At 42.8% G+C, this 13,885-nt stretch overlaps 1 protein-coding gene across 1 annotated transcript in view; it reads right to left on the reverse strand.

Moving 5' to 3' along the window:
- The window catches only part of MDGA2 (MAM domain containing glycosylphosphatidylinositol anchor 2), a 1,114,501-nt gene that overhangs the window by 111,493 nt on the left and 989,123 nt on the right, over positions 1–13,885 (reverse strand). Inside the window, exon 11 of the mRNA XM_030214886.1 lies at positions 11,029–11,206. Coding sequence (XP_030070746.1) covers positions 11,029–11,206 — 178 coding nt within the window. The remainder of the gene's footprint in view (positions 1–11,028; positions 11,207–13,885) is intronic.

Genomic DNA, 13,885 nt, shown 5'->3' on the forward strand with positions numbered 1-13,885 from the left:
TGCCAGGACACCAACCGGGCACCCTAGGGGGCACTGCAGTGGACTACAGAAAAAGGTCCCAGGTGCATAGCTCACTTATCTTGGGTGCTGAGCCCCCCAACCCCCCCCCCCCCAAACCTACACCCCATAACTGTACACCACTACCATAGCCCTTAGGGATGAAGGGGGGCACCTACATGTGGGTATAGTGGGTTTCTGGTGGGTTTTGGAGGGCTCACATTTACCACCACAAGTGTAACAGGTGGGGGGGGGGGGGTGGGCCTGGGTCCACCTGCCTGAAGTACACTGCACCCACTACAACTGCTCCAGGTACCTACATGCAATGGACCTGAGTATGGCATTTGAGGCTGGCATAGAGGCTGGCAAAAAAGTATTTGTAAACTTTTTTTTTACGGTGGGAGAGGGTTAGTGACCACTGGGGGAGTAAGGGGAGGTGATCCCCAATTCCCTCCGGTGGTCATCTGGTCAGTTCGGGCACCTTTTTGATGCTTGGTCCTGAAAAAAAAATGGGCCAAGTAAAGTTGACCAAGTGTTCGTCAGGGACGCCCTTCTTTTTTCCATTATTGTCTGAGGACGCCCATCTCCTAAGCATGCCCCAGTCCCGCCTTCGCAACACTGCCGACATGTCCCCGTGAACTTTGGTCGTCCCCTTGATGGAAAGCAGTTGAGGGCGCCCAAAATCGGCTTTCGATTATGACGATTTGGCCGACCTTGCGAGAAGGACACCCTTCTCCCAATTTGTGTCGGTAGATAGGTGCCCTTCTCTTTTGAAAATTCACCTGATAGAGATTTTTTTGGAAGTGCTATTATTCAACTTCACTTGGAAAAGGCAATTTCTCTCCAAAACCTATAGGGAGCTGGGCGACCTAAAATGACTGGAGTTGCAAACTTCATAAAGGCCTAGGAGACATTTTCTTTGGATTTATATTGGTTCTGAGGGATGGAGGCAAATTCATAATTATTTTCATATCTATCCAACAATTTCTAATTATAAGCAATTACAATTTCACATTGGTTATATTGGAACCCAGTGAATGGGGAGAAAGCTGGAGTAGGAGAGGAGGATATTATTGGTATAACTCTGGGGACAAGGATACACCAGAACATTTATGGTGGGCTTGCCCAATTATAAGAAAGTTTTGGCAATAGGTAAGGGGAAAATCTTGTTATGGACAAGCTAGAAGTGGATAGACTATCCTTCCCTGTGTCTACTAGGCCTTGGAGAGAGAACATGGGAGGGGGGTGCCAATTATAGGGTCACCTCAAAACAGATGTTAGCAGCTAAAATGTCTATTGCTCACTCTTGGAAGACTGCAGAGGGTTCTTTGGTGGGAAGCTCACTCAGAGTCTGTCAGGAATTGCAAGTTTATGAGAAATTAACTTATCTAAAGGTGTGTGCCAATGAATTTGGGCTCCAATTTTGGGGGATGAATGAACCCTGTGACTGTCCCTGCTGCCTTTAAACATGCTGTGGTCACACCTCTCCTTAAGAAGCCTTCACTCGACCCTACTTGTCCTTCTAATTACCGACCCATTTCCCTCCTTCTTTTTCTCTCCAAATTACTTGAGCGTGCTGTCCACCGCTGCTGCCTTGATTTTCTCTCCTCACATGCTATTCTTGACCCACTACAATCTGGTTTTTGCCCTCTCCACTCAACCGAAACTGCGCTTACTAAAGTCTTCAATGACCTATTACTGGTTAATCCAGAGGTCAATATTCCATCCTCATTCTTCTTGATCTTTCCGCTGCTTTTGACACTGTCGATCACAGCATACTTCTCGATACCCTGTCCTCACTTGGATTCCAGGGCTCTGTCCTTTCCTGGTTCTCTTCCTACTTCTCCGTCCGCACCTTTAGTGTTCACTCTGGTGGATCCTCTTCTACTTCTATCCCTCTGCCTGTCGGCGTACATCAGGGTTCTGTTCTTGGTCCCCTCCTCTTTTCTATCTACACTTCTTCCCTTGGTTCATTAATCTCATCCCTTGGCTTTTCCTACCATCTCTATGCTGATGACTCCCAAATCTACCTTTCTACCCCTGATATCTCACCTTGCATCCAAACCAAAGTTTCAGCGTGCTTGTCTGACATTGCTGTCTGGATATCTCAACGCCACCTGAAATTATATATGACCAAAATCGAGCTTCTCATTTTCCCCCCCAAACCCACCTCCCCGCTCCCCCCGTTTTCTATTTCTGTTGATGGCTCTCTCATTCTCCCTGTCTCCTCAGCTCGAAACCTTGGGGTCATCTTTGACTCTTCTCTCTCCTTCTCTGCTCATATCCAGCAGATTGCCAAGACCTGTCGTTTCTTTCTTTACAACATCCGTAAAATCCGCCCCTTTCTTTCCGAGCACTCTACCAAAACCCTCATCCACACCCTTGTCACCTCTCGTTTAGACTACTGCAATCTGCTTCTTGCTGGCCTCCCACTTAGTCACCTCTCCCCTCTCCAGTCGGTTCAAAACTCTGCTGCCCGTCTCGTCTTCCGCCAGGGTCGCTTTACTCATACTACCCCTCTCCTCAAGACCCTTCACTGGCTCCCTATCCGTTTTCGCATCCTGTTCAAACTTCTTCTACTAAACTATAAATGTACTCACTCTGCTGCTCCCCAGTATCTCTCCACACTCGTCCTTCCCTACACCCCTTCCCGTGCACTCCGCTCCATGGATAAATCCTTCTTATATGTTTCCTTCTCCACTACTGCCAACTCCAGACTTTGCGCCTTCTGTCTCGCTGCACCCTACGCCTGGAATAAACTTCCTGAGCCCCTACGTCTTGCCCCATCCTTGGCCACCTTTAAATCTAGACTAAAAGCCCACCTTTTTAACATTGCTTTTGACTCGTAACCACTTGTAACCACTCGCCTCCACCTACCCTCCTCTCTTCCTTCCCGTTCACATTAATTGATTTGTGACTTTGAGCAGGGACTGTCTTTCTTCTATGTTTGTGCAGTGCTGTGTACGCCTTGTAGCGCTATAGAAATGCTAAATAGTAGTAGTAGTAGTAACATACTCCTAGGTGCCTGTTGTTCATAGTTTAGTGGGTGGGACCCTGTACCTCCTACCTTTGCAAGAATTTGCAACATTGTAAAAAAAAAATTTGAATTTTTGAAAATCTGGGGAAGGCCTCTACTTGGGGAATTTTCAGTTGTAATGAGGGGAGGGGGAGAACTTGGGGGTAGAGGAGGAGGATTCTTTATATATAAATATAGCTTACAGCAGTTGTCCGGTATTTGTCCATCATGTGTTGGCTATCACATACAGGTTTAATTTGTATCATGTTTCATGCACTCTGATGTGCAATCTTGTTTGTAGGCAGGTACAACTTTATAAAATCACCCTCATAGGGGGCAATTCTCCATAGCGCAAGAAAAGGTGGGCGCCGGGATGATGCACGCTGAGAACAAATTCTATATCGGCAATTATATGTGCAATTGCCATTATAGAATACTAGCATAAGTCCACAGTTACATGCCTAACTTTAGATTTGAACACGTCCATTAGCAAAATGTGTAATTGCAAGTATTCTATAAGATGTGCGTGTAAGTGCCAGGCACGCACCTCCCAGCTCCATGCCTCCTTGCATTTGAACACTATAGAAATTGTGTGTACATTTTGTAGAATACCGATTAAGGCAGTTACATGCATAAAAGCTGAGTGCCAATTAGCTCTAATCAACACCAATTATTGCCTAATTTGTTGTTAAAGCCAATTAGCATCTAATTATTCAATTAAGTTGCATGCATAACTGTCCTTATTCTATAAGGGGTCCTTTTACTAAGGTGTGCTGAAAAATAGCTTGCGGTAGTGTATGCGCGGGTTTTGGGCATGCACCGAACCATTTTTTAGCGCACCTATAAAAAAAGGCCTTTTTTGCCGAAAATGGACATGCAGCAAAATCAAAATTGCCGCGCATCCATTTTGGGTCTGAGACCTTACTGCCAGCCATTGACCTAGCAGTAAAGAATCCGGGCGGTAATGACCTACGCGAGTCAAATGCCACTTGCCATTATGTGCGCCCGAAAATAAAAAATATTTTTCAGGCGCACATATTGGACACACAACAAAAATGAAATTATCGTAAGAGCCATGTGGTAGTTGGGTGGTAACTCCATTTTGGTGCACGGGCGTACAAAGACGCTTGCGCGGCTTAGTAAAAGGGCCCCTAAATTTGGTTGCACAATTTTGCATGCAAACCCACAGATTCTATATAGCGCGCCTAGTGTTCCACGCCAAAATCCAAGCATACTCTGTAACAAAGCGTGTAAGTTAATTGGCTAAACAAGCCAGTGTTATTAACAGCACTTAACAAGCAATAATGAGCACTAATTGGCAATAATTAAAATTTACGCACATAACTTACTAAGCGCATTCTGTAATGCCCTGCGCCTAAATAATGCATGTAGACAAAAAGGGGCATGGTTATGGGAAAGGAAATGGGCATTTCAAAATGTACACGTGTAGTTATAGAATATGGCCTAATGTGCTTAAATCTATGCACCGGGATTTACGCCACATTTTTGTTTGTGTAAATGGAGGTGCATACCACACATTTCCCTCCTTTCCTTCACATGCATTGTTTTGAAGGGTTATTTGATTTTAATGTTTCTACATTTTACACTCCTATAATCATTTAAACTTAAGTAACTTAGCATTCATTCTGAAATGTTGTGACTCATTTTGACATATTCCTATACAGTAATAGTAAAATACATCATTAAGCTAATGCTGTTATGAAATAGCATTCACATACTTCCATTATTTGCTCACACAGTTATGGTTTTTTTCATAAGACAGGAAGAAGTACAAATGGATCTTAACATAGTAACAGTAAATGACGGCAGATGAAGTCCTGAATGATACATCCAGTCTGCCCACTCATTATCAAGTCATGATTAAACCAACAATGAATGTGATATAAAATAGTTGATCACTGTCTTTCTTTGGCATTTCTGGGACATAGATCGTTGAAGTCCGTCCAGTCTTGTCCTTAGTTTCCAACTGCTGAAGTTGACATCAAAGCCCACTCCTGCCTATCCAAATCCATCTTGTCAATTGTGGGACACAGACCGTAAAAGTGTGCCCGGCACTGTCCTCACATTCCAAATTACTGGAGTTTCTCAAAGCTCTCTCCAGCCCATCCTAAACTGGATTGCCATATATGGGACCCAGATCGTACAAGCCTGCCCAGCACTGGCCTTAGTCGATGCAGCCAGAGTCACCATCTAAAGCGCCACTTGACATGCAAACACACATGCAACCATTTAAGTTTTGTTTTCTTTTATACAATTCATTTTCTAATTAGAGATCCTCTATGCTCTTCCCATGCCGCTCATCCCATGCCCTTTTATTTATTTATTACATTTGTATCCCACATTTCCCCACCTATTTGTAGGCTTAATGTGGCTTACATAGTACCGGAGAGGCATTTGCCATCACCGGTGTGAACAAATACAAGGTGATGTCCTGGTCGGTAAAGTTCGTGTGGCACAGCCACCTTAGGGAATCATATTGGAGGAGAGTTGTGTTATGTCCATTACATTCTTTAGTTGTGTTATGCTTTGATTTCTGTCACCATTTTTTTCTCCACCTCCTCCCTTGGTAGGGTATTCCAGGTGTCAACCACCCTCTCTGTGAAAAAGAATTTCCTGATATTACTCCTAAGTCTTCCAGCCCACAACCTCAATTCATATCCTCTAGTTTTACTGTTTTCCCTTCTCTGGAAAATATTTGTTTCTATATTAATACCTTTCAAGTATGTAAACATCTATATCTCCCCTATTTCTCCTCTCCTCTAGGGTATACATATTCAAGTCTTCCAGTCTCTTCTCATACGTCTTTTGGCACAAGCCCCATACCATTTTTGTTGCCTTCCTCTGGACCGCTTGAAGTCTTTTTACATCCTTAGCAAGATACGGCCTCTAAAACTGAACACAATAGTCAAAGTGGGGCCTCACCAACGACCTGTACAGGTGCATCAACACCTCCTTCTCCTGGTTGCGCCTCTCCCTATACAGCCTAGCATCCTTCTGGCTATGGCCACTGCCTTCTCATACTGTTTTGTTGCCTTCAGATCCTCAGATACTATCACCTCTGTATCTGTGCATATCAGCATCTCACCTCCTAGCACATACAGCTCCCTTGGCTTTCTACTCCCTAAGTGCATCACTTTGCACTTCTTTGAATTGCCAAACATTAGACCATTCTTCTAACTTTTGCAGATCCTTTTTCATGTTTCCCACTCCCTCTGGGGTGTCAACTCTGTTACAAATCTTGGTATCATCCACAAAAAGGCAAACCTTACCTTCTAACACTTTGGCAATGCCCCTCACAGAATCAACCCCGGCACCAATCCTTGAGGCACTCCACTATTCGCCTTTCTTTCCTCTGAGTGAATTTCATTAACCTCCACCCTCTGGCATCTGTTTGTCAACCAGTTTCTAATACAGTTCACCACTTTGGGTCCTAACTGCAGCCTGTCAACGTGTTAGAGGCTTTGCTGAAATGTAAGCAGATTACATTTAGTGCACGCTCTCGATCCAATGCTCTCTCTCTCTCTCTGGTCACCCAGTCAAATAATTCAAATAGATTTGTTTGGTACAATTTACCTTTGGTAAAACCATGCTGTCTCAGATCTTGTAAGCTATTGGATTCTAGGAAATTCACTATCCTTTCCTTCAGCATCGCTTCCATTACATTCCCAATAACCAATGTGAGGCTTACCAGCCTGTAGTTTCCAGCTTCTTTTTCACCACTTTTGGTGACCACATCCGCTCTTCCCCAATCTCCAAGGATTTAGCAAACAAATCTTTAAGCGGACTCGCCAGAACCTTTCTAAGATCCCTCAATATTCTGGGATGGATCCTGTTCGATTCAATGGCTTTGCCCACCTTTAAATTTTCAAGTTGTTCATAAACACTCTCTTCCGAGAACAGTGCTATTTCCACTCCATGCACATATGTACCTTTGTCAGCCAGTCATGGTTCTTTTCCCAGATTTTCTTCTGTGAACACAGAACAGAAGTATTTGTTTAGCACATTTGCTTTTTCCTCATCATTCTCCACATAGTGGTTCACAGCATCTTTCAGTCTCACAATTCAATATTTAGCCTTCCTCCTTTCATTAATATACCTGAAATAATTCTTGTCTCCCCTCCTTACATTTCTAGCCATTTGTTTTTTCACTTGCACTTTTGCCAGATGTTTATCTCTCTTGGCTTCTTTCAGATTCATCCGGTATTCCTCTCTGTGTTCTTCTTCTTGAGATTTTCTGTATTTCATGAATGTCAACTCTTTTGCTTTTATTGTCTCAACCACTTGCTTGGAGAACCATATCGATTTCCTTTTTCTCTTGTTTTTATTTACTCTCCTTACATAAAGGTCAGTAGCCTTATTTATAGCTCTATTCAGCTTGGGCCACTGTCTTTCCACTTCTCATATGTCCTCCTAGCCCATCAGCTCTTTCTTCAGGTACTTCCCCATTTTACGAAAGTCAGCATGTTTGAAATCCAGGACTGAGTTTTGAGTGGCTGCCCTCTGCTTTAGCTGTTATATCAAACCAAACCATTTGATGATTACTATTGCCCGCACCCAGTCAGACTTTAGATACACTTTCCCCATTTGTGAGCACCAGATCCAGCATCTCTCCTTCCCTCGTGAGTTCCAAATCCATTTGCCTGAGCACTTTGAAAGGCATCCATGATCTCTCTACTTCTTTCCGATTTCACAGATGGAATTTTCAAATCTGCATCTGGCAGGTTGAAATCTTCCAGCAACAGCACCTCCCCTTTATTTCCTAACTTTTGGATGTCTGTAACTTGATCTTTATCTAGTTGCTCTGATTGTGTTAGAAGTCTGTAGACAACATCCATGTGGATAGAAGCTCCATCTTCTCTTTTCAAGGTGATCCATACCGGTTCTTCCTTTCCCCAGTCTACCTGCATTTCGGTTGTTTTGATATAATTTCTCACATACAGAGCTACTCCTCCACCTTTTCAACCATCTCTATCCTTCCTAGATATATTATAGCCCAGTATGCTTGCAAACCATTCATGGGAATCACTGAACCATGTCTCTGTGATAGCAACAATATCTAAGTCTGTCTCTAACAGATCATGAACTTTGTTGTTTAGACTGAGAGCATTTGTGGTCATTGCTTTCCACTACATTTCAGTGGCATCTCATCTTCAGTTTATTTTTTTGTTTAGTCTCACATCCTACTGTATTGATAAAAAAATGATGTGTTAACATTGTTGTTTACATTGCTTTCTTTACTGGAGGTGGTGGAAACGAAAACGGTAAAAGAATTCAAACATGCGTGGGATAAACATAAAGGAATCCTGCTCAGAAGGAATGGATCCTAAAAAGCTTAGACGAGATTGGGTGGCAAAGCCGGTGGCGGGAGACGGAGATGGTACTGAGCAGACTTATACGGTCTGTGCCAGAGCCGGTGGTAGGAGGCGGGACTGGTGGTTTGGAGGCGGGGATAGTGCTGGGCAGACTTATACGGTCTGTTCCCTGAAAAGGACAGGTACAAATCAAGGTAAGGTATACACAAAAAGTAGCACATGTGAGTTTATCTTGTTGGGCAGACTGGATGGACCGTGCAGGTCTTTTTCTGCCGTCATCTACTATGTTACTATGTTACTATGTTTTTTGCTGGGGGTGACCAGTGGAAGTGACCTGCATTCAATGCCTCCCCCCACTTTCTAGTTTAAATGCCTAGAAACATATTGTCTGAATTTCTCACCAAGGATTCTTTTTCCTGCCACAGTGAGATGCAGCCCATCATTACGACATAGTCTTCTGTTTTTCCATGTATTGCCCCATCCACCTATATACCTAAAACCTTCTTGATAACACCAGGCTTTGAGCCATTTATTGAAGTTTTCAGCATTTTGTAAACTTTTCTCTCCCTTTCTAAAATAGGTAGTACTTCAGAAAAAGCTAACATTTGTACCAAAGGTTTTAACCCCTCCCCCAGTTTCTTGACAAGCTCTCTGCGCTACAAGTGGGATATTATTGGATAGGTCATTTGTTCTCAGGTGGATAACAACATCAGTGTTACACTCCTTAGTTTCTCCTCTGATTATAGTCAGTATTTGCCTGGTACTCCTATTAGCTTAGGATCCTGGAATGCATTTCACTTTGTTGAGCTCCTTGAATTGTGTTTGAAAGTTAATGCCTCTGATAATGGAATTCCCTAGAAACAACAGTCTTATGAGCTTCTTTATTAGTGTTTTTGGGGGTGTCTTTTCTCTTGATACACCTTCATTGCTTCTTGTTCTACCTCAGTTCTATTTTTTGGAGCATCACGGTGCTGAAGGAGCAAAATAATTCTGTAGGGGCAACATTTGTGAAAGTGGATGCTTCTATGCCATGTCATAATCTACCTGAGTCTACTGTGCTCCATGTATTCCTAGGTGGTTTTATCCTTTGTGGCAGTGGTGAGAAATTGGTATGATTACATAGTAACATAGGGGCTCATTTTCAAAGCACTTAGCCTTACAAAGTTCCATAGATTGCAATGTAACTATATCTCTAGTAACATAGTAGATGACGACAGAGAAAGACCTGTACGATCCATCCAGTCTGCCCAACAAGATAAACTCATATGTGCTACTTTATGTGTATAACTGACTTTGATTTGTATTTGCTATTTTCAGGGCACAGACCATAGACGTCTGCCCAGCACTAGCCCCGCCCCCACCCACTAGCCCTGCCTCCCACCACCGGCTCTGCCACCCAATCTCCGTTAAGCTTCTGAGGAACCATTCCTTTTGAACAGGATTTCTTTATGTTTATATCACTCATTTTTGAATTCCGTTACCGCTTTCATCTCCACCACCTCCCGCGGGAGGGCATTCCAAGTATCCACCACTCTCTCCGTGAAAAAATACTTCCTGACATTTTTCTTGAGTCTGCCCCCCCCCCCCCCCCCCTTCAATCTCATTTCATGTCCTCTAGTTCTACTGCCTTCCCATCTCCGGAAAAGGTTCGTTTGCGGATTAATACCTTTCAAATGATTCTATGTAGTGATGGAAGCTGCTTTAATTGCATCTAATTCCTGCCTAAGTTTGCTGAGCTCCTCTTTTATACTAGCAAGCTGAAGACAGATAGGACAAGCCTTAAGCCTCCAGATGGTGTGCCTTGGAACTAAAGCACCACAATTATTACAAACAATAAAAGTCATCTTGATTGGTTGGAATGAGTATGAACAGGTGTACTATGATAGAGCTAACTTGATTTGATTACTGGGTTGTCTATATATAAGTATCAAACCCTGGGGAAGGTAGGGTGTGGGAAGGGTGGGTGAGACTATAAGTCACAGTGATTCAGCAAACTCCCCTATCAAATGTTCTCTAGGAGGGGCAAACAATGACACATTTTAATACAACAATCAAATTCTGCTAGAATTTTTCTCCTTTAAATTCAAATATTCCCAATAAATATATCACATTCTTCAATATAACTGCAAATAAAACCAGCTGTAAGATTAAACCTACTTTTTTTTTAACCTAGGACTGGCAATGGAAAGTAACCTTGCAGAGAGCTCCATAGTTCAGTAGTCAAAACTAGATCACACCTATGATAGCCATGCAGCATTATGAAGTACTGTATAAACAGGTTAAACAAAATAACCCGCTTCCATTGCCTGACAATCTTCTTTTTAACTATTTGTAAAGTTTATAATATAAAAAATTATGGTTCTATTTTTGCCTGACATTTGCTATTTGTTTCAAGGGAACTAATGAACTGACCAAGGGACCTATTTATTAACAACATATATTTGTATGCATTAGTGCATTTTGGGAAATAGGTCCCTAAGTTCAGATGTGTATATGGATAATGGAAACTGCATGATCCATAATTTATAAATTAGATGGCTAGGCAGTAATCATGACCACTTGCACAATTTTTCTGGCTAACATACTCAACACAAATTTGTAATCACGTGTTCTAACTCTTTTAAAAAGTCAAAATATTTTACTTTGCTTTTTGAAGTCTACATTTTAAAATATGAGTCTTACCACTGTATTTAATGATACGAATGGCTGAGTCTCCCTCACCAAATCTGGTGATGGGAGTTAAACGAACTTCATACGGTTCTGGCTTAATCAGTTCTGTCAGGTTATTGGTAATTAATTCTCCCTTTTGAATTTTTCCATTGATGCTAATTTCCTGCTCCCACCAACGCTGGTGTCCTGCCTGAAATAGAAAGACAATATTACCACCATATGACTTATATTTTACATTTCTTAATTGTACTACCCAACTTGATATTGGAGGCATATCCACATTTAAATTATATGTACTGTAGAGGGCAGTACTATAACAGTGCACTTATATTTAAGTGCTTACAGGGCATCTATAGGATGCTTATTCTATAAAACAGTGGTTGTCATTACAGTCCTCGCAACACACCCAGCCAATCAGGTTTTTAGGATATCCACAATGAATATGCATGATATAGATTTACATAAAATGGAGGTAGTGTGTACAGATTTATCTCATATTCATTGAGGATATCCTGAAAACCTGACTGGCTGGGTGTGTCCCAAGGACTGGGTTGAGAAGCCCTGCTATAAAAGTAGGTGCTTACTTTTCTTTATAGAATACTGTGATAGGTAAAATATGTACACATAATTTAGGCATGAACACTTCATTCCTAATTATGTGTGTGTGGGGGGGGGGGGGGAGGGCAGAGTTGACAAGGGGGGGGGGGCACTAGGCATATAGGTGTGACTAGTGTTCAGGAGTATACCAAATAATGCCTTAGAGTGAACTTCATGATGGATTTCTAAGTAAACAATCTGTTCTTCATCAATATACACCACATTCACACTTATAGAAACTTTGGAAATACTGACATTTTTGAATCTTCTACTTCAGTCACGCACAGAACACTGACCAATCTTAACCAATTACAAAATAAAGGACCAAAAATTAGAAAAGGAAACACTAAGAAATCACATTCTCTAAAAGCAGTACAGCACAAGAGAAATAAAAATACATTATCTACTGTAGGAAGCAAAATGCAAGTTCACTTTCTACCCCAAAATAAAACCCACAAATAAATGATCTGGATCCATGAAATGTTAAAAAAAAACTTGTGGGACACAGTAGGCCTGATATTCAAACCACAGGAGGCAGCTCACATAAGTGCTGCAATCAGCACTGACCCTGGATATTCAATGCCAGGCTGTTTCCGGTGACTGGCATTAAATATCCAATAGGACCCAAAGCAGAGCAAAATAAGTAGAGTGGTAAAGAACACAGTTTATACTAAACTGTTCAACCACCCTTAGGTTTTGCCTTTGAGTTTAACAAACAATACCATCTGCATGTAAGGTCTAGATAAATAAATTTAAACAATCAATGTTGAAAGCATATGCCCTAAATATGTAATACTTGGTAGCAATAATGAAAACAGTGATGAAATACTCACACAGCAGGCAGTCAACAGATTTAATTTCCACTGAAACTAATTAACTTTGTATGAACATGAATGTCATTCAGCTCCAACTGTTGTACTGCTGCTTTCCCTTAGCCATCATTATTCCAGGGACTCATCTATATACAAAGATTAACCCCCCCTACCACCACCACCACAAAAAATGCCTTTTACAACCAAACAGACTTGAAGAAGAAATAAATATATACTACAAAATTGGAAAATGTTGGCACATTTAGACTGATTCTGGATTTCTGCATGAAGGTAGCTCTGCCCTCATTATTCAATCTCTCTCTTATTGTCACATCTTTGGGGGGGTGAGAGAGGGTCAGTGACTGCTGGGGGATTAAAGGGGGGGTCATGCCTTCATTCCTCTATTGGTTAGGTGGTACATTAAGGCACTTTTTTCCAGACATAGTCATGACTGAAATAGGTCTACATAAAAACGTACTTCTTTTCTGCCCTGGACCTTTATTTCTGTTCCATTGTTGCAGAAAAACATCTAGATTGTAAGCTCACCCAAGTCCCGCCCAAAACACACCTCGACTATGCTCTCTTGCTATTTGGACACACTCAGTGAAAACGTCACAGTTCTGCCTTTTTGAAAATCACAATTTCAACATTTTGGTGGGGAAAACATCCACCTGCTGCAAGGAGCAGGAGTGAGGGGGCTTCATTCCTGCATTCAGTGACTCCACAAACCACAAGGGACATCAGGTATACCCAGGGGGCTTAACTAGGCCACGAGCAGGGGGAAAGGATTTTTGAGCAGGGGGTTTAGATTCTGCATGATAGCGAGTTGGGGGGAGGTGAATTTTTGGTGGGGCCGGGGGGTGGGACGATCAAGAGGCTTAAAAAAAGAAAAGGGTTATGTGGGTGCCAGCCGATATTCAGTGCCAGCACCCGCATAGCTAAGTGGGCAGAATTAGGACAGGGTTTGAGCTGTCCTACATTTGCCTGCTTAGCTTTGTGGATGATTGTACTGAATATTGACTGTGTCTGTATAACCACCAGCTCCTCCCTACCACCACCCCATACCGTCCCTGATCTGCCCATTTTTGGGGGGGCCTGTGACCTGCAGCAGAAGCTGACCTAGGGTGGTTGTTAGGGTGGGCTCTGTCACTGGTGTGGCAGCCATTTCCAAAGGGGCCGAGATGCAGTCAGGTGCTACATTGCTGCCTGGGGGTGGGCTGTTGGTCTGTCGGTTCTTCCCCCTCCAGTGGGGCATGCCCCTGCAGGGATCCTCCTCCTCCCCCACATCCCCCTGCTGGATGTTGCCCTTTCATGGGGTGAGGGGCATTTGCCAGGAGCCAGGGCCCATGACCACCTCCTCTCAGGCCCTTTCAGCTGCAGGCTGGTCTGAGGCTGGGATGCTGTGGAGTTGGCTGGTCTGGGGCTGGCTGCTCTGGAGCTGGCTGGGCTGGGGCTGGCTG

This window comes from Microcaecilia unicolor, chromosome 9 (assembly GCF_901765095.1).
Source record: "Microcaecilia unicolor chromosome 9, aMicUni1.1, whole genome shotgun sequence".
NCBI classification, from domain to species: domain Eukaryota; kingdom Metazoa; phylum Chordata; class Amphibia; order Gymnophiona; family Siphonopidae; genus Microcaecilia; species Microcaecilia unicolor.